This window comes from Pseudochaenichthys georgianus, chromosome 21 (genome assembly GCF_902827115.2).
Source record: "Pseudochaenichthys georgianus chromosome 21, fPseGeo1.2, whole genome shotgun sequence".
In the NCBI taxonomy this organism is placed as follows: Eukaryota; Metazoa; Chordata; class Actinopteri; order Perciformes; family Channichthyidae; genus Pseudochaenichthys; species Pseudochaenichthys georgianus.
In genome coordinates, this window is record NC_047523.1 from 26,874,256 (window position 1) to 26,895,407 (window position 21,152).

Below are 21,152 nucleotides of genomic sequence, written 5' to 3' on the forward strand. Positions count from 1 at the left end.
CAATGTAATATAACAGCAGTCATTGTTAAAACTGAATTGTACTGATAAAATAATATGTACAACAGTTGCCTTTAAAAGATGAATTGGTATACAGTTCAATACTTTTAATATCAATAATTACATTGTTTTAATGGATTCTACAGTTGCAAAGACATACTAAGCAATGACAGTTGCTAACATAGAAACAATGTTTTTTTGAGAAAACATGATGCATTTAATCCTCGGTGGTGAATTTCAGTTTTATTGGATAGTGAGATCGACTGGAAACAGTGAAGAGAGAGGAGATGATATGCAGCAAAAGGCCCAGCCGGATGGTTGCTGCTCTATGTGGAACATGTTCTATCAGGTAAAGCACTTTGGTACCCAGTTATTTATGGTATTCATTTCAGGTGTAACATCACAACAATGTTTGTACATGACATAGACCTCCTCCACCTCTTTGCTGTCCTACTAGTCAACCCTTCTGATCAGAGCCTTTCCTAAATAGTGGTAAGTTGTTTTACAGTTCAGTGTACATTGATTTAGCAATGCTTCACCACTGTTGAATAAACCCTATATTGCTAGTGATTTTATTTAAACTATGATTTGCAATCTTTTTGATTCCAATTACAATCATCTTTTTGTTATAATTGTAAAACACATCTTAACATCCATCAGCAATCAATAAAACAAATCATCCAATACAAAATAGAAGAAATCTGGACATATTCTATTTCTTTTTATACAACAGCATCTATTGGGACTGCCCATTGGTGTCATCAAGAGCCTTTGAGTCTACCTTTTGTAGTCAGCCTCTTAGAATGTTTATCATTTATTTGTCTCTTAAAACGATGCTTAAAACGAAAAGTAACTGTCCAGGTTTTTTTTAATGGTAAGGACTATAGTAGGCCTACCAATAAATGGAGCAAGTTTCATGTATGTGACACGTTTATTGTCAGAGATAGCAAGGGGGTGCATATCGTGGCAACTGTGGTGACTACCTATTTAACCGCTGGGTCATAATTCAAAGCTGGAACTACAGTTGCGGTTATTGTTCCCACACGGACATGTTATGGGTTACCTATAAATAAGTGTGCCCTCTTGGCTCTGTCTCTTGTCGACCCGGGCTGCGACCCGACAACATGTCCTTTTCTGCTCCTCGTTAAAGTTCCCTTTTGCACCTTCGATGCACCGCCTCTGACTCCATATCTCTCGGCACTACACTGGTGACCCCGACGTGATGAGAAGTTTCCGGGACGGAGCCGAACACGGCAAAAGGAACTCGAGTTCCTTTCTCGAAATGCCGGGGATTTTTGGAATCGTCCGTGGCTGCCACCGGCACGCGGACTGAGGCTCGGTGCGCGCCCCGCAGAAGAGCTGGGGACGTTGCTCGCCATTCCCGCATCAGCCTTCCATCCAACAGGGGGTCGATGCACGACCTGCTGGGTCGACCAGCAACTCGATTGCTACCTCGTGGGCTTGTTTCTTCGGGGCGTGCGGCTGCACGTCCTGGCTGCGCTAGCTGACGACGACTAGCGGCTAACCACGAGGGGCTAATAACGGCTAGCAGCTACCGACGACAGCTAACAACGGCTAACAGCTAACAGCGGCAGCTAACGGCTAGCAACTAACGACGTGTTGACAGCTGACTGTTAACAAATTTTTTTCCGGTGCCGGAGAGGAGGTTCGACCAGCCGGTTGACCTCATGTGGACACTCTCATTTTTTTTTTCACCACCTCGACGGCGGTTCCAGACGCCACTCACGGTATCATCGACGCCTGGGTGGTGCACTCCTGGACCCCCTCTCGCCTCGACAGTTCCGGACGTCGCCCATGCTCCATCGGCCCATGGGTGGCGCGCTCCGGGACCCTGTCTGGCCTCTCCTGCTTCCCGGTGATGCCTCAGCACCTGCTGAGGACTTCATGCCCGCCGCCGCGGCACGTCTGCCTGCGGCCGGGTTGTGCTCCTTCCTCCCGGGGGGACTGCTCCTCTCTTCCGGGGATACCTCGACGCCTGCCGAGGACTTCATGCCCGCCGCCGTTGTGCGGGTTGCCCTCTCCTCCGGGGATACCTCGACGCCTGCCGAGGACTTCATGCCCGCCGCCGTTGTGCGTCTGCCTGCGGCCGGGTTGCCCTCTTTCCTGCTGGGTTCTCCGCAACACCTAGTGCGGCCCCCTTACGACGGCCCGCCCTCGGTGTGGGTGCCCTCGCCCTCGTTAGGGCCCCTGCCCTCTCCTGCGGCCCCCTTTCGTGGCCCGTTCCATGGCCCGGTCCTCACCTGCGGCCCCACCCTCCTCGGCCCTTGTGGTGCTTCCTCCACGGACGTGGGGATATATTTTTTGTTGCCATGTTTGAATTCTGGGGGAGCTTGTGTGGTGACTACCTATTTAACCGCTGGGTCATAATTCAAACCTGGAACTACAGTTGCGGTTATTGTTCCCACACGGACATGTTATGGGTTACCTATAAATAGGTGTGCCCTCTTGGCTCTGTCTCTTGTCGACCCAGGCTGCGACCCAACATGTCCTTTTCTGCTCCTCGTTAAAGTTCCCTTTTGCACCTTCGATGCACCGCCTCTGACTCCATATCTCTCGGCACTACACAACCAGGCCTGTCGTAAAAAGCACCCCCCCAAAAAAATGTTTCTATTAATCCCACCCTCAAGCATTTTTTAGGGTATAGTTGTAGGACTAGTACCAATAAATGGAGCAAGTTTCATGTAGTGACCCTTTTATTTTGTAAGATAGCAAGGGGGTTCATATTGTGACAACCAGGCCTGCCGTAAAAAGCACCCCCCCAAAAAATATGTTTCTACTAATCCCACCCTCAAGCATTTTTGAGGGTATAGTTGTAGGACTAGTACCAATAAATGGAGCAAGTTTCATGTATGCGACTCTTTTATTTTGTAAGATAGCAAGGGGGTGCATATTGTGACAACCAGGCCTGCCGTAAAAAGCACCCCTGAAAATTACCATTAAAAAAAACCTGGACGTTTACTTTTCGTTTTAAGGTCTAAAGGTTTCATTTAGAAATGCGCGTTCCCGTGAACCAGCTAAACCAGCCATCCTGGCCAGCTAAAGTGTCCAAAACCCCTCTAAACCAGCCAACCATTCCAGCCTAATATCTACTGGCTGGTCAATTTAGCTGTTTTTTTCCGCAGGGAAGATACTACGTAAATTTAAGGCTACTTGAATTTCATACTGAAACATTTGCCCAAAAAAAACAGATAACCTAACTTCCTGTAGATTTTCAAAATAAAAACACATTGATTATTCGACCAGTCCAGCTGGTTCAGCGTACCGGGGATGTGAGGTTGGCAAGAAAGCAGAAGAAGTGCAGCGAGTCAGGGTGACGCAGGGAGTTAGCTATGCAGAGGCAGCAAAGACAGTTTCAGGAGGAACGCAGGTTAAAATGGGGAAACAACAATAAGAGCAAAGAAACAGAAAAAGTCCACAACTGTGTTAAGTTGAAGGAGGACACTCTGATAGTGAGTAAAAGAGAGTTTGTACTGTTTATGGCAGAGATTATCAACTGTTCAGCGCAGACTACAAGCCGGAATGAAAGAATCAAAATAATTGTCAAATCAGCTGAAAAGTACCTTGATGTGAAAGGGATGCACTGGGGAAATGTGAAAGATATCCTAAATGATGACGTCCAACAACCTCAGACATGGACTGGATCATCCTGATGGTGTTAATTGTACTGCAGTGGAATGCTAGAAGTTTAATTGCAAACGGATAAGAGTTCAAAAAATATATTGACAACCTGGGAGAGAAACCTAATGTTCTTTGTATTCAGGAAAAATGGCTGAAACCACAACTGGATTTTATTGTGAAGGGATATACTGCAGTTAGAAGAGATAGGGACTCTGGCAGAGGGGGAGGAGTTGCAACATTCATACAGAGTGGTATAAATTACAAAGTTATGCATGTAAGTACAGATCATGAAGCAATAGTTATAAGGGTATGGAATGATAGAGGACCTATAGATATAGTAAATTATTATAATCCATGTGGGAAATTAGATCAAAGTATATTAGAGGATGCTGGGGGTTCACTGCAAGACAAAGTAATATGGTGTGGGGATTTTAATTCACACGCTCGCTATTGGGAAGCAGTAGCACAGATGCAAATGGTGCAGTAGTTGAGGAATTTATAGATGACCACGGGCTAGTGTGCATTAACACTGGAGAAGGAACACGATATAATTACACGAAGAATATAGAAACAGTACTTGATCTGACATTTGTATCTAGAGCAATAGCAGGTATAAGTACATGGAATGTGGTAAGGCATACTACAGTGGGCAGCGATCATTATCCGGTAATGATTAAAGTTGGGACCAACATAAGGTTTGAAAAAGTAAAGAAAATTCCTAGATGGAAATTGGGAAAGGCTAATTGGGATGCCTTCCAAGTTGTAAGTATGAATAGATGTAAAACACTTCAAGAGGAAAATTATGATGATATAAATAAATTCAATGATGAGCTGGTTAAGGTTATCATTCATTCGGCTAAGGAAACAATTCCGGAAATTGCAGGAGTTAGGCGCCCCAAGAGAGTACCCTGGTGGAATGGTGAATGTAGCAAATCCATTAAAGACAGAAATAAAGCATTCAGGCAACTCAAAAAAGTCCATTCTCAGGAAGCTTTGAATCAGTATAAAAGGGCCCAGGCTATAGTGAGGAGAACAATAAGAACGCAAAAACGCACTTTTTGGAGGCAATATTGCAATAGTATTGGAAGAGAAGAACAGCTTGCAGATGTTTGGGGCATGATTAGGAGAATGGGGGGAATTCGAAGGAATTATGAGTTGCCAGTTTTGAGCAGAGAGGACATAATGGCTGTCACAAACTTAGGAAAGGCGGGAATTCTAGCTCAAACATTTAGGAAAGTTCATAGTTCAGATAACCTTACAGAGGAAGCCAGGCAGTGCAGACATAATACACTAATGGAAAACCCTAGAATATTGGATCGAGAAGTGTTAGGGGATCAGTTGGACCTGCATTTTAGTATGTTTGAGTTGAGAAGAGCAATTATTAGTGCTCGTCAAACCACTCCTGGGAAAGATGGTGTTTGTTATAAAATGTTGGAACACATGACAGATAACACTCTAGTCATTGTGTTAAGGTTGTTTAATAGGGTGTGGGATTCTGGCCAACTTCCTTCAGTGTGGAAACAAGCGATAATAGTGCCCATCCTAAAGCCAGGGAAAGACTCTTCAGATCCATCTAGCTACAGGCCTATTGCCCTGACATCTCATTTATGCAAAATCATGGAGAGAATGGTTACAGAAAGGTTAACATATATCTTAGAAAGTAAAGATCTGTTGTCCCCATATCAAAGTGGGTTCCGTAGGGGTCGGAATACAATGGATTCTATATTGTGCTTAGAATCAGACATCCGGAAAGCACAGACCAACAAGGAAGTAGTGATTGCAGTCTTCTTCGATATTGAAAAGGCTAATGACATGCTCTGGAAGGAAGGACTACTAATCAAGTTAAAAATCATTGGGAATTGGTGGTAAAGCATATAATTGGGTTATGAATATTTTACTGGACAGAAAAATACAAGTAAGAGTAGGTGCAGAATATTCAAGTGTTTATGCTGTGGAAAATGGTACTCCGCAAGGTAGTGTATGTAGTCCGTTGCTGTTCAATATAATTATACATGACATCTTTAATCAAGTTCATCCAAGTGTGGGAAAATCTTTGTATGCAGATGATGGGGCTTTGTGGGCAAAAGGCTGCAATGTAGCACATGTTAGAAAGAAAATACAAGCTGCAATAGTTGAAGTGGAGAAATGGACAAATAAATGGGGATTCAAACTGTCAGTAGCTAAGACGCAGGTCATTTGTTTTACAAAACGGCCTAACATTGCTCCTATATCGTTACAATTGTATGAGCAACCTCTCGAACAGGTTAATACAATAAGATGTATTGGTGTTTGGTTTGACGGAAAGTTAACATGGAGCAATCATATAGGAAAAGTTCAAAATAAATGTAAAAAGGTCAACAATGTACTTCGGTGTTTGGCGGGACAGGAGTGGGGAGCGAGTAGGTCATCACTTCTGAATATATATTGGGCACTCATGAGACCTGTATTTGTACAAACAACATGGCAAGATCATTGGGACCTTAGTGATACAGGAAGACATCTTTATAAAATTCAAAGGTATGGGGGATGGAAGGAAGGTAGGGTTTAAAAGAAGGGAGGAAAATGTAATTTCTCGGATGAGAATAGGTCATACAGGTCTCAATCATACATTAAGTATAATAGGAAAGCATCCAACCGGAAAGTGTATACACTGTAGCCAGCCAGAAACTGTTGAGCATGTTTTACTGTTTTGCAGGAAATATAGTACTCAGAGAAATGTGCTTTTCCAGACACTCAAGAAAGCAAAATGCCATGACTTGTCGCTATCAGGGCTGTTAGGGAAAAAATCAGGCAATATATATTGTGAGATTATTACGTTTCTAAGAGAAATTGATACATTTAAAAATAATCTAGAGTTTTGGTTCTTTGTTTTGTTTCTTGTGTTCTGCATAGTCTCTTGTCCACACTCCAGTCCAGTTGGTGGCGGTAATGCACCTAAAAGTTGGTTTGTCAACCGCCAATACACACTAAAGAAGAAGAAGAAGAAGAAGGGTCACCTGCGCAGGTATTAACTAGTTTCTTTTAAAGCCTGTCCAAACTTGTTGGAATAAAAATAACAATCCGTGAACCGTTGGACTAACTCTGTTGAGAAAAAAAATAGCTGCAACACCTGCTGCGAACAAGTGAAAGTAAATGCTTCAAACGGAGATTTTTCTGCTTTTCTGAAATGGCTCGTCGGTATTTCCTGACTTATTTCACCCTCACCTCATTCCTAGGTGAGTTTGTCTCTAAAATGCTTTTGTTCTTTTTTTCCGGTTTTAAAATGTTTGTTTCGTCATAAAAACTCGAGTGCACTCCTACTATTTCACTCACAGGCCAGGTATGGACAGGTTATCTAAAGTTCAGTACTAGGCTATAGTCATATCTCAGGTAGTAATAAAGTGTCTGTGATACACACAAGTATTGACCTTTAACTATTTTGGTTAAAAACTCAAATTAATGTTGAATTTATACCGAAAGTTATTATAGGAATACAGCATTGAGAATGAGTACTACACCTGTCAGGCACAATGCTATTAAAGTTATTACAGTTTTGCACAGATATTAGTTATTATCATATCTTTCAATGTTACAACTAAACGTTTCCACATTATGCTGCCTATATCTACACATTCATGTATTTTCTCTGTGTCTCTGTGTATTTTCTAGTTGCAGGACAGTCTCCAGAATATGCACTGCAGGGGGGGGAGGTGTCCTTAAAGCCAGATGTCACTGGACACCCTGATGGAATTCTGTGGAAACATAAAGGCAACAAAGTGGTAGAGTTTAATGGCAATGAGCAACAGGTCTACAAACCATTTGAAAACAGGATCACTGTTGACTGGGTCTCTGCAGCTATCCAAATTACTGACCTCAGGTTTGAAGACAGCGGAGAGTATGAGTTGGAACTAGAACTTAACAAAAAATTGCAGAGTTTTTTTTATCAATTGGAAGTCATTGGTACGTTTTTTTCTACTTACTTTGGTTGTATGCCGTTTATCACATGAATATGTTACTGTGATGTTATAGCAGGTAGTTGATGTGTTCCTATAGCAACCCCATGCCTTTACATAACCTTAAAATAAAACCCAATGCACAAAGAAATTGATGGAATGCAATAAGGAAGATGCCACTGTCAAAGTTTATATTTTTTAGCAAATAGTTTTGCATTACAATGGATATTTAAATGTGAATTTGACACTGATCAACATAACATTCTTAAATGTTCAATTACGAATGAAGTTAGTAGCGAATACATGTTTATTATCAATACAACTTAGAACACCTTGTAATTGACAACTTGTAGCTGATGATCGAGCTTGTGAGTCACTAGTATAAAACAATAAATGAAATAAGCATCGTTAGTATTTACAGTTTTTAAAAAAATCAATTGTGAACTTTAAACAGAATAGCAGTATCAAAGACATAGACCGCTCTTTTCTTGAGAGCGTTAAAGCCCCACAGAGGACTCATCGAGTCACTGAGACAGGACTTCTCTCCCACACCCAACAGTGTCTGTTAGTTATGTTATTAATAGGTCACCTATAAAAAGGATTTTATACTTTGTACATTTGATTTGATTGTTATAATGGCCTTGGTATCAGTTAAGATACTGTAATGACTCAAATCAACTACAGGTACAGTAGTGCACAGTTTCATTCAGTGTCAAAGTAGGAATTACTGGGATTTGTTATATTGCAGTATAACGTCAGGGTGTTGGCCTTAATGTCAGGATTTATACCAGTATTCAGATTTAGCCATATTTAACTGTGAGAACACTCTTTCCCTAACTTCAAACTAATTAGTTATAATAACCTTAACTCACTAATTATTTTAAACAGAACAGCAAGTTCCCTTATGTGACAGTGAAGATTAGTTATAATTGAAATGAAATACAATATATTTTTTCAGCACTTTATGTCCTTTATATCCTTTACCATGTGTAATATGTTGTTATTAGATAGAGATAAGGTAACATGATAGAATCATTCATTTAGGTATGATTAATTGTGTCCTTAATGCCTTCATTAAGACAAGATCGCCAAGCCCACCATATCCTGTGAGATAAACGATGACGGCATCGGTAACATCTCTGGAAAGCTGCTGTGCTCTGCAGAGCCCGGAAGACTTCAAACCGTAAAGAAGTTGGAGTGGAGATCTCATGGAAGCGTGCAGCCTGGCCCGGAGTTTAACATTCCTCTGGGGGGTGAACATAATGAGGAAGAGTACAGTTGTACAGTCAGCAACCCTCGGAGTAGTGGAACAGCTACCTTCACTGCAAAGGATTGCTACCCAGGTAGGTCACTATGTTAATGTCAACATTATTATTATTATTGACGCGCTGTAAGCTATTAGGTAACACCTGCATGTATCTGCTCTGTGTGTTTCACAGAATGAATACATTAATATTACTGATAGTAATAATGGGTAAACAAAGTATTTCAAATGAATACCAAATTATTTGGTTTAATATCAAGAGGGTTGCTTCAGTAATTAATGTAATGTCACAAGATGTCGTTGTAACGTTTGCTTTTGTGTTTCTGTGCAGTAAAAAGCTCATCTGTAGGACGGACTGCCGGCCTTGTCAGTGTCTGTATTCTGCTCCTTGTGGCGGTTCTGGGCATAGTTTTGTTCTGCAAACTACGCCATAAAGGTATAGTAATAGTATTACACTTTATATATTCTATATGGAGCAATGCTTTATGTCATTTAGAGATCGAAAGTCCTTCCAGAACATAATATTATGCATAACAACCTATTTAATTGCAGTATAATTGTACACAAGCAGCTGTTGTTCTTTTACTCTAACTTTCAAACATAGGAAACCAAACACAATTTGTCTTTCTTCTTTTGTGTCCTCTCACTCATGGTTCCAGCATGTTTCGCTAAAGATGATCCTGAAAAACAGTCACCAGTTGTTCCAAAAAAAGGTATGATATTGTCTATTTAAACCAAAAAATGCTGTGGCGTTTATAAATAACTAAGAGGATTTATTGATAATTAAATTAGTTTTTTTCTTAATTGTCCTTGAATAGAATAATCATTTTAATTGAATACTAATGTCTGCACAACTGAGATGGGAGAACAAGCAGTAAAGACAACAAATGATCAAAGAATAAAAAGTTAAGGTGCTCAAATAGTTGTGGTTTTTCAATAAAGAAAGCTCAAGGAAAAGCAAAGACAACAAAGGTAATTTTATTAAACATAATAGGAACCTGACCCATTATGGTCTTAATTTCTTTCTCCTTTCTTTGTTGTAATTGTATAGAACATTGTAGATTACTTAAAGAGAGTAGTAGTTTAATGTAGCTGTTGTTAAGCCTGCATTGTACACAGGGAGTGTTGCAGATAAGAGCTATAAAGCAGTCAGAGATAGGCCATACCTCCAAAGCTGCACAATCCTTTCAATTAAAACAGCAGGCGTTTTGAATCTCGGACTGAGCTTTTAAGAAGGCATATATTAATTCATACTTGGGTCCATTTGTAGGCAGTCCATGGCTCTCATGTGAAAATGCTTCTCAGCCTTTCATTAGCATTACATATTGCTCTTTCATTGATTGTTCATTTCCTAAAGGTATTATTGTTTTCAAACTTTTTTTTATATTCAATATCATTATTTCGTACCAGTGAGTAACATTATGTTTTGTGTTTCAGGGAAAGATGAGAAGAAAGCAGAGCGTTCTGAAAGAAAGTATGTTCTTCCTAACAGAGAATCCACACTACGCTCTAACCAGCCTCTTCGCAATTTGAATCAAGGTAATATAAATATGAAGCTTAATGAACCTGCTAGAAATCAGTAGTTTCAGGTTTTTATCAATCGAAGCAGTTAAGGACTAAACCAGGAAGTCTTTATTTGATTCCTTTTTTTTCACGTATTATTGTTTTAGATATTTTTCTATATTCAATATCATTATTTCGTAACAGTGAGTCACATTGTATTTTGTATTTCAAGCTATTTCAAGGGAAGATAAGAAGAAAGCAGATCGTTCTGAAGAAGAGCGTCTTCTTCATCACAGTGAATCCACACTACCCTCTAACCAGTCTCTCCATTTTAATCAAGGTAATAGAAACATGAAGCTACCTACTAGAAATCACAAAAAGGTCACAGATTCTGAATTAGTTTCACGTTTTTATCAATTGAAGCAATTAAGGACTACACCAGGATTGCAGTCTTTATTGGATTCCTTTCTTTTTTTGTTCACAGATCATAATATCGATGATCAAGAAGCTGATACGCCACAAAAAGGTTCCACTAACAATATTTTATTAATTATATCTTAGACATAGTCAAAAATAATATGTTAATGTGTGTGTTGTTCACTGTTTACAGGGGGCATCAAAGAGCTGATAAGATACCATGAACAAAACAATTCTGAACATATCTACGGATCACAGAGGGGTATTAAGTTTACGTTATTGTTAGTTGACAGCGGCAACTATTGCTTATGTTCAGTTGTACGTAATCAATTTTTATAATCAATAAATCAATCATTTATTTATATTATATCCTTTCTTTTTTAAAAAGTTGACATTTTGAAGATTTCTTTATTTGACCAACAGTTCAAAAGCCAAGGGATTTCTTTCCAAAAACCAAAGAAAAAGTTTTTTTGTATGATTAATTTTCTGTTGATCAATGTATTGTTTCCAACTTATTTTCCTGACTTTGGCTTTTGTTTGTTTTACAATTTTCTAAGATTGCTTTCTTGGTTTTAGTCTCTGAAAGCATTTTTTTTTTTTTCAATTCCTTTTTTCTGTGTTTCTTGTTTAGGAAGTAAGAAAACTGCATGTCCTCGTTCTCCTCAGCCGGCCTTTTCTCAGGATCAAAATAATCTTGGAGATGAAGATGCAGACAGAGAGCATTTTGAAGAAAAAATCCAACTTGGCAAAGCCACAAACTCTGAGGAGGCAGAACCAAACCCCGCTGGTGTGTCGGACGTCCCGAGTGAGGAGACGCAGTCTGACCTGGAACCCTCCGTTCCCAAACAGACAGGTTTGGATACTACAACATTTGAGCTTGATTCAGATAATCACAGAGGAAAACAAACACTTCCTTGGAGTTAGACTGATTTAATTATTGTAGAAATTCCAACAGTCAGGTGCACTTATTACACTTTCTAGATTTTACTTTCTGTTTTTCTTTTGCTTTATCAGAATCAGTTTATTACCGGGTAGGTTGACGCTTACGAGGAATTTGACTTGATGTCATGGTGCATACATAAAAGTAAAACAAAAATCAAAACACAGATAGAGAACTAGAAAACTATTAAAGATAATAACAAATATAGTCAAATATAACAGTATTTACATAGACATGGAATAGAATAAAATATGGGGGGGGAAATCGGCAGTAATGAAAAAAGAAAAAAGGTATTGAATTTGTTGTACATTGTGTGCATTATAAATGATAATTTAAATGAAAGATGATTTATCTTCTGTTAATCAATTCATTGATCAATATATTGTTTTCATCCTACTTTTTACTAACACAATACTGTTGTTTGACTCCCAATTTCAAAGACTGCTCTGTGTGTTTTAGGTCTTCTTTTTCTTTAATCTATTTTTTTCTGTGGTTTTGGTTTAGAAAAGAACAGTGTGTCTCCTCCTTCCCCTACACATAGTGGGTCGGCTTCTTCTCCAGATCTGAATAATCTAGGAGATGAAGATGCAGACCAGAACAGAGAGAATTTAGAGAGAGAAATCCCACAGGGTAAACTCACAGACTCTGAGAAGGCAGTATCAGACCCAGCTGATCTGTCGGACGTCCTGAGTGAGGAATCCTCCGTTCCTGAACAGACAGGTTTGGAAACTATAAAACAAAGTTGGAGCTTGACTCAGATTGTCAGAGTGAAAAACAAACACTAGGATGAGGAATAACAGAAACAAAATACATTTCAGTACAGTGAAAAGCATTCATAAAATACATACACTGAACAAAAATATAAATGCAACACTTTTGTTTTTGCTCCCATTTTTCATGAGATGAACTCAAAGATCTAAAACATTTTCTATATACACAAAATAACCATTTCTCTCAAATATTGTTCTGAAATTTGAAAAAATCTGTGATAGTGAGCACTTCTGGTTTGCCGAGATAATCCATCCCACCTCACAGGTGTGGCATATCAAGATGCTGATTAGACAGCATGATTATTGCACAGGTGTGCCTTAGGCTGGCCACAATAAAAGGCCACTCTATAATGTTCAGTTTTATCACACAGCACAATGCCACAGATGTCGCAAGTTTTGAGGGAGCGTGCAATTAGCATGCTGACAGCAGGAATGTCCACCAGAGCTGTTGCCCGTGAATTGAATGTTCATTTCTCTACCATAAGCCGTCTCCAAAGGCGTTTCAGAGAATTTGGCAGTACATCCAACCGGCCTCACAACCGCAGACCACGTGTAACCACACCAGCCCAGGACCTCCACATCCAGCATGTTCACCTCCAAGATCGTCTGAGACCAGCCACTCGGACAGCTGCTGCAACAATCGGTTTGCATAGCCAAAGAATTTCACAAACTGTCAGAAACCGTCTCAGGGAAGCTCATCTGCGTGCTCGTCGTCCTCATGGGGGTCTCGACCTGACTCCGGTTCGTCATCGTAACCGACTTGAGTGGGCAAATTCTCACATTCGATGGCGTCTGGCACGTTGGAGAGGTGTTCTCTTCACGGATGAATCCCGGTTTTCACTGTTCAGGGCAGATCGCAGACAGCGTGTGTGGCGTCGTGTGGGTGAGAGGTTTTCTGATGTCAATGTTGTGAATCGAGTGGCCCGTGGTGGTGGGGTTATGGTATGGGCAGGCGTATGTTATGGACGACGAACACAGGTGCATTTTATTGATGGCATTGTGAATGCACAGAGATACCGTGACGAGATCCTGAGGCCCATTGTTGTGCCATTCATCCACGACCATCACCTCATGTTGCAGCATGATAATGCACGGCCCCATGTTGCAAGGATCTGTACACAATTCCTGGAGGCTGAAAACATCCCAGTTCTTGCATGGCAAGCATACTCACCGGACATGTCACCCATTGAGCATGTTTGGGATGCTCTGGATCAGCGTATACGACAGCGTGTTCCAGTTCCTGCCAATATCCAGCAACTTCGCACAGCAATTGAAGAGGAGTGGACCCACATTCCACAGGCCACAATCAACAACCTGATCAACTCTATGCGAAGGAGATGTGTTGCACTGCGTGAGGCAAATGGTGGTCACACCAGATACTGACTGGTTTTCGGACCCCCCCAATAAAGCAAAACTGCACGTTTCAGAGTGGCCTTTTATTGTGGCCAGCCTAAGGCACACCTGTGCAATAATCATGCTGTCTAATCAGCATCTTGATATGCCACACCTGTGAGGTGGGATGGATTATCTCGGCAAAGGAGAAGTGCTCACTATCACAGATTTTTTCAGATTTCTGAACAATATTTGAGAGAAATGGTTATTTTGTGTATATAGAAAATGTTTTAGATCTTTGTGTTGCATTTATATTTTTGTTCAGTGTAATTAGGAACAACTAATGGAGAGTTACAACTAAACTTTTCTCAGAGGTGGGAGAAGTACTCACATCTTGTACTTGAGTAAAAGTAGAAGTACCAGAGTGTAGGAATACTCTGTTACAAGAAAATAGTCCTGCCTTAAAAATGTTACTCAAGTAAAAGTACAAAAGTATTGGCATCAAAATATACGTATATTACCAAAAGTAAAAGCACTCATTATGCAGATTGGGCCATTTTAGTATAATATATTATATGTTTTGATTATAATGATTGATAATTAAAGTGGTATCAAAGCTGGTAAAGGTGCAGCTAGTTTAATGACTTTGTATACTGCAGGGTAGCTTGTGGATTTACTCCAGGTGAAACTAAAGTCTGATTTAAGTGTTGATTGTATTTCACATCATTAATCCAAATCTGTAAAGTAACTAAAGGTATTATATAAATGAAGTGGAGTACAAGTAAATGATTTACCTCTTAATTGTAGTGGAGTAGAGGTAGCATACAATGGAAATACTCAAGTAAAGTAATCAGACTGCAAGGAATCTGGGTGTGACCCTAGATAACAACCTGTCCTTCACTGCAAACATCGCTGCTACAACCCACTGCTGCAGATACACGCTTTACAACATCAGGAAGATACGTCCCCAGCTGACACAGAAAGCAACGCAGGTTCTGGTCCAAGCTCTCGTCATCTCACGCCTAGACTACTACAACTCCCTCCTGGCTGGTCTACCTGCATGTGCCATCCGACCTCTGCAGCTCATCCAGAATGCAGCGGCTCGTCTGGTCTTCAACCTGCCTAAATTCTCCCACACCACGCCACTCCTCCGCTCCCTCCACTGGCTTCCGGTAACTGCTAGAATCCACTTCAAGACAATGGTACTTGCGTACCATGCTGCGAATGGATCTGGCCCTTCCTACATCCAGGACATGGTTAAACTGTACACCCCAGCGCGTGCACTTCGCTCTGCATCAGCCAAACGACTCGCTGCACCCTCGCTGCGAAGGGGACCCAAGTTCCCATCAGCAAAAACACGTGGGTTTGCTATCCTGGCTCCAAAATGGTGGAATGAGCTCCCCATTGAAATCAGGACAGCAGATAGCCTGCACATCTTCCGGCACAGACTGAAAACTCATCTCTTTCGACTCCACTTAGAGCGATAGAATTACTAACAAAGAACTGCTAACAGAGCACTTATATACTAATAAAGGACTGGCTTATCTAAAGCCAGTTGAGTAGCACTTGAAATGCTTGGCTCCATGAAGCCTGATGTACTTATATGATTCTGTTTTCTTCAAGGTTGTGTCTTCCTGGTCGAATGTACTTATTGTAAGTCGCTTTGGATAAAAGCGTCAGCTAAATGCAATGCAATGTAATGTAATGTAAAGTACAATTATCTCAAGATTGTACTTAAGTACAGTACTTGAAATCTACTTTGTAACTTCCCACCTCATTTTTTCTACATTACTATAGTGTGAATAGATTCTGTGAAGGTGTCCATCAGCACTAGAGGAAACACCCAGCTAGGTTTGATTAGATATCTTTTGTAATATCTTACACACAAACAGAGGGTGCAGCAGCTTTTCACAAGTGATTGATTATTCTTTGCAAACATAAATGTCCATGGAGTTAGACTGATTCAATTATTGTAACAATTCCTAGCAGTCAGGTGCACATCAGGTGAACTTTGTTTTGCTTTATAAATGATTCATCAGACGTAAGATGATTCCTTTTCTGGTAATTACTGAATTGATCAATGTATAGTTTCCGTACTACTCTTACTAACACATTGCTTTTGTTGGACTTCTAATTCCCACGATTGCTCTGTCTGGTTAATTTATCAAGGCCTTCTTTTGCTTTAATTCCCTTTGTCTGTTTTTCTGTTTTAGAAAAGAACACTGAAAAGCATGAGAAAACTGCGTCTCCTCCTTCCCCTCGGCATAATGAGTCACCTTCTCTGGGTCAGAGTAACGTTGGAGCTGAAGATGCAGACCAGCGCAGAAAGCTTGCAGAGGGAGAAACCCCACAGGTCCACAACTCAGACTCTGAGAAAGAAAATCTTGACTCAGCTGGTGTGATGGACGTCCCGAGTGAGGAGACGCAGTCTGACCTGGAATCCTCTATCGTTCCTGAGCAGCCAGGTCTGGAAACTCCAACTTTTGAGCTTAATTCAGATATTGCACATTGCTTTTGTCTGACTACCAACTCCCAAGACTGCCCTGTATGGTTTAATCTCTGAATGCATTCCTTTTTGTCTGTGTTTCTGGTTTAGAAAAGAACACCGACCAGCATGAGAGAACTGCGTCTCCTCCTTCCCCTACACATAGTGGGTCAGCTTCTTCTCTGGATCAAAGTAATGATGAAGATGAAGATGCAGACCAGCACAAAGGGCTTGCAGATGATAAAATCCCACAGTGTGACCCCTCAGACTCCGAGAAGGCAGATCCAGAGTCAGCTGATGTGTCGGACGTCCCGAGTGAGGAGAGCGGGTCTGACATGGAATCCTCCGTGACTGAACACACAGGTTTGGAAACTACAACATTTAAGCTTGATTCAGATCATCACAGAGGAAACAAACACTACGATGAAGAATAAGGACACAAAACTGAACAGTGAAACGCAAATATAAGATTGCAGTCTTTATTTGATTATTTTCTTTTTTTGTTCACGGATCATATTATCGATAATCAAGAAGATGATAGTCCAAAAAAAGGTACCTGTAACACTAATTTATTAATGATATCTTAAAAATAGTATAAACAATACTATATGTTGACAGCGGCAACTATTGCTTATGATCATTAGCTTATACATTTAGTGTTTAATCAATCAATCATATTACATATTATATGTCCAAAACAAAGTTAAATGTTCTTAAAAACCCAAAGTAAAAAAGAAACGTTCAAATATTGAAGATGACTTTTTAAGCGATTATTCAAATGAAAGATGATTCATGTTTCCATACTACTTTTTACACTATTGTCTTTTGTTTGTTTCACATTTCCAAAGACTGCTCTGTGTGCATTCATCTCTGAAACATTTCTGTTTCCTGTGTTTCTGGTTTAGGAAATACCACTGACGAGCATGAGAAAACTATGTCTCCTCCTTTCCCTCAAAATAATGTTGGAGCTGAAGATGCAGACCGGCACAGAGAGCTTGCAGACGAAGAAACCCCACAGGTCCACAACTCAGACTCTGAGGAAGAAGATCCAGACCCAGCTGTTGTGACGGACGTCTCGAGGGAGGAGACGCGGTCTGACCTGGAATCCTCCGTTCCTGAACACACAGGTTTGGAAACTACAACGTTTGAGCTTGATTCAGATCATCACAGAGGAAAACCAACACTGAAAAAGCAAATATAAAATACTTCATTAGGGACATCTAATGGACGGCTCTTCAAAGCAGTAGTGTGACTAACCTTTGTTAAAGTGTATAGAAACACTGGATGAAACACCCAGGTTAGGTTAGACATCCTTTAGAATATCTGAAACACCAACAGAGGATGCAGCAGCTGTTTCATTAATTGATTGAGTATTCTTGCGAAGAACTTGGCGGATAAACATTTGTTGATGTTCAAGTTGATAGAAGAAAGATGAACATTGACCAATGATGGCGTTTTAAAAAGTCCAAAGGACATGAATACTATAGAACAAGTTAAAATCTGGAGGAATTATATCAGATTCACTTTATTACTATTTTTGTATTAAATAACCATGAAGTAAGACTGATTTAATTCTTGTGAAATGCTGAGGTCATGCTTTTTTCTTTTACTGTGTTTTTTTTAGAGCCAGAGAAGAAAGACGATAAGGCTGAGGAAATGCAGTCTGCTCCTCCGGCTGAGACTTGTTCTCCTGCTCACCCACCTGAGGACAGTACTTTTGGACACAAAGAAACTAAAGAGAAGAATGTCAGAGAGTCTGACTCATCTGGTGAGGAGGAAAGAAATGAATCAGACGACTCTACCGAAGACGAACATTCGCCCACCCTTCCTGAACACAAAGGGTTAGAAACAACACTACATGAGCAAGATTTAAAAGCCGCAGAAGAAGAAACACACACAAGCCAAGATAAAAAGCAAGAGGTCAGTGAAACAGTCAAACCGGTTTCCGAAGATGGAAATAAAACAGAAAGTGTAGGCGACTGTAAAGAAACAGATAAGGAACCAGATCTGTATTTAGCCACCTCCCAGCTATCTCACAGCCCCACACCTCGCAATACCTTTCAAGAGACTCCAGACACTGCAGGAGCACAGCCAGATCAAGAAGAAGAGGAACAACAAGGCCATGATAAATCTAAGGTGCAGTCAGATAAAGATAAGGGTGATGTTGTTGAAGATAAACAGGAGGTCGAGTGTGGCCGTAAAGAGGAAAAGCCAGGCAATGAAAGCCTTAGTGAGGATGAAGAAGAACAAAAGAAAGATAAAGTTGTTGCTTAGGCCTTCAGGCAACTTGGCAAATATGAAAGGTAGAATTCAAGATGGAGGTTGATAATAAAAGTGCAGGTGTAAACACAACACATCAGCAGGACATGAGATCAATACAACGATTTAAAGGTAGAGTTCAAGGACTATTTAGGAATTTATAGACAGTCAAAAAGTAGAGAAATGCCTGCTGTGGTATTGCAGAAAGAAATGGAAAAGATGGACATACAGCAGGAAAAGAAGCAGACAATTAGCAAGGGGTTGATTCCAAATATCAAAATGAAATCAGTAATGCCATTATTCTATCTCCGTAACATGCAGTGGACAACAGAGATAACCATCTCTCAGAGAGCTGGCATGCTCCTGAAATGACTTTATATTATGTACATGTTTACTTGGCAGTGTGCAGGAGGTGACGGGGCAGAGCACCAGGGTGTAAAACTAACACATTTGTCGCTTCCTTTTTAAGATAACCCTACTTCCCTAACCCTACTATAAAGTTATTTTAAATATTATTCAACAAGTGTTAGATTAACAGCTGCATTTTTTTTCAATTGTTTTAATTGTTTGTCTTTTTAAACGATATAACTTATCCACTAATAACTCTACATCATGTTTAATTTATGTTTATAAATAAGAATTTATAACTCTAATCAATTTAACAGCACTAATCTTGTAAATGTTATATTGTGACCATGGAAACATTTTTAGTTGGTTGTGCAGAGACTGTGACGTCTCTTAAAGCGTTAATGAAGGTGTTGTAGGGGAGTAAAATCATCAAACACTTTGTCTGGATTTATAATGGACAATATATGTGTTTACGATACTGTAAGCATATAACAATAGAAAATACATATTTGACCTTTCCTCCAAGTATTGATAACGTTTCATGTATTAATTCATTTGTATTGAGACCAGCTTATCACTGCTAATATTTAGTGTTTTGGAGCTCAGGGTATATTTCACATTATTAACTTTTAATGATTTATATGATATTTCCATGCATGACACTTAGATTTGTTTACAATGTTTTTTTTACCTTTCTAACGCTTGAGTTTTTGCTGATGATATTGTTTTAGAAATGTTTCACTGTCCTGGTTAGTAGGCATTTGAATGTTTAAATAAAAGCTCAGATTCTACAGTTTTGTTGTTGTACTGTAATGATGGTAGCAGAATATGTATTGATGGTTACAGGATTTGCTCGAGAGATTCGTTTAAAAAATAAGAAATGGAGCCAGAAAGCTGCAGGGATTTATTTACAGGAGAAGCAATGTATCATGGAGGAAATTATTGATGAAATAAGAGAAAAATAAGGTGATAAACTGATGGTGTGTTTGACAGCTTAGCACAGCAAATCTATAACAAAAAGCACTGACACTGCATTACCTGATACTGGTAAATAACTGTCAATATGTGTGTGGGCCAGTAGGGGGCAGTGTTTATCAGCTATACACATAAACTGAATATAGGAAATTATGTTTTTTTGTATTGTTCTAAACACAGATAAGTGAAGGACATCCTCATCTATAGAGTCAACACACCTTTGATAATTGTGATGCAGTTTAACAGGAACAAGAACGTTTCTCTAAAGCATACATGCACTTTGAGTTCATGGCGATGAGGAGTTGTATAACTGCAGTGTGTAAGAGTTTGTGCCACTGTGTTTATAAAGTGTTGAACTGAGTGGAAAGCTGCCACAGTCAAATCAACTAAAGCAGCTATGATGAAAAAGCAGGTTCACTCGCTGCATGGACGACAAGCTGGTGTAGATTTCTTAAGGCAGTGGCTGGGCCGTGTGAGAAAGTCATGCATGATTAGTTTAACCTCTGAGCCACAGAGACGTCTGTGATCTGCTACCACCTGACCTGTGGGTTCAGGGCACAAGGAGAAAATGAACACTATCCTATTTCTGTGGTCACAACGAATACTGAGGGGATATTAGAGTATTGAATTATTTGTGGGGATCGGGGCTATGCCTCCTCCGACGAGGGTCACAATGTGGTTCCACTGAGACATCGCTGATGTGTTGAAGGCAGCAGGGAAGCTCACAGGCGCAGAGTCTTCAAGTCATTTCACTATGTCAACATTTTTAATATAAGCATATTTTATGTGGAACAATTGTTACCCCAAGGCTTTTTCCCCTGAAATAAAAAAAAGTGACTGTCATACCAGCCTAACCTACCATGGAATGCCTTTTAAAAATAAAAGTACTTGTTTCCTTTTCCACATCATAGTTATAATACACTGGGCCGTAATATTCTTTCAGGCACAGGCCCTGCTTTTCCCCTTAGGTTGTTTAGGTCCTTTCTGGCCCTGTTGCAATAGGAGAGAAAGAAAAAGAGGTGCCTTTTATACCAGGTTGATTAGCATGCTGGGTTGTTTAAATTGCCTCCTGGAGGGCTGACGTGAAATCGAACAATATCCTCTGGCTTTAGAGAGTTGGCCCGATAGCTTCTCATTTATTTTCATGCAGAGCTAGGACAGACCTTGGCAATACTCGACTAAGGAAGATGAGCCCGAGGAGGCCAGGTCTGGGTAGGTCAGGACAAATCAATTAATATCAGCTCAATAAAAGTTCTTGGCTCTTTCTGGGCCATTCTTTGCTGTGACAGAT

The 21,152-nt window shown here is 40.1% G+C and overlaps 1 protein-coding gene across 2 annotated transcripts; it reads left to right on the forward strand.

Moving 5' to 3' along the window:
- The first annotated feature begins 6,622 nt into the window (after window positions 1-6,622).
- LOC117466247 (nucleolar and coiled-body phosphoprotein 1-like) lies at window positions 6,623-19,677 on the forward strand. Of its 2 annotated transcripts, XM_034109390.1 has the most exons (15): window positions 6,623-6,851; window positions 7,285-7,575; window positions 8,648-8,911; window positions 9,164-9,268; window positions 9,492-9,545; window positions 10,270-10,371; window positions 10,568-10,675; window positions 10,820-10,861; window positions 10,946-11,014; window positions 11,384-11,605; window positions 12,197-12,412; window positions 16,008-16,259; window positions 16,391-16,642; window positions 17,185-17,406; window positions 17,904-19,677. In XM_034109390.1, exons 1-15 carry the CDS (start codon window positions 6,803-6,805, stop codon window positions 18,551-18,553), a joined length of 2,898 nt encoding a protein of 965 aa, XP_033965281.1. In that variant the 5' UTR covers window positions 6,623-6,802; the 3' UTR covers window positions 18,554-19,677. The 2 variants fall into 2 exon arrangements, with proteins under 2 accessions (XP_033965281.1, XP_033965282.1); XM_034109391.1 differs by lacking the exon at window positions 12,197-12,412.
- Window positions 19,678-21,152: the final 1,475 nt, after the last annotated feature.

Bases quoted from the DNA above. Each gene is read 5' to 3' on its own strand.
- LOC117466247 (XM_034109390.1), top strand. From the start codon at position 6,803: ATGGCTCGTCGGTATTTCCTGACTTATTTCACCCTCACCTCATTCCTA. The intron at 9,269-9,491 runs GTATAGTAATAG...TCATGGTTCCAG, and splicing joins CTGCAAACTACGCCATAAAG to CATGTTTCGCTAAAGATGAT. The intron at 16,643-17,184 runs GTTTGGAAACTA...TTTCTGGTTTAG, and splicing joins CTCCGTGACTGAACACACAG to GAAATACCACTGACGAGCAT.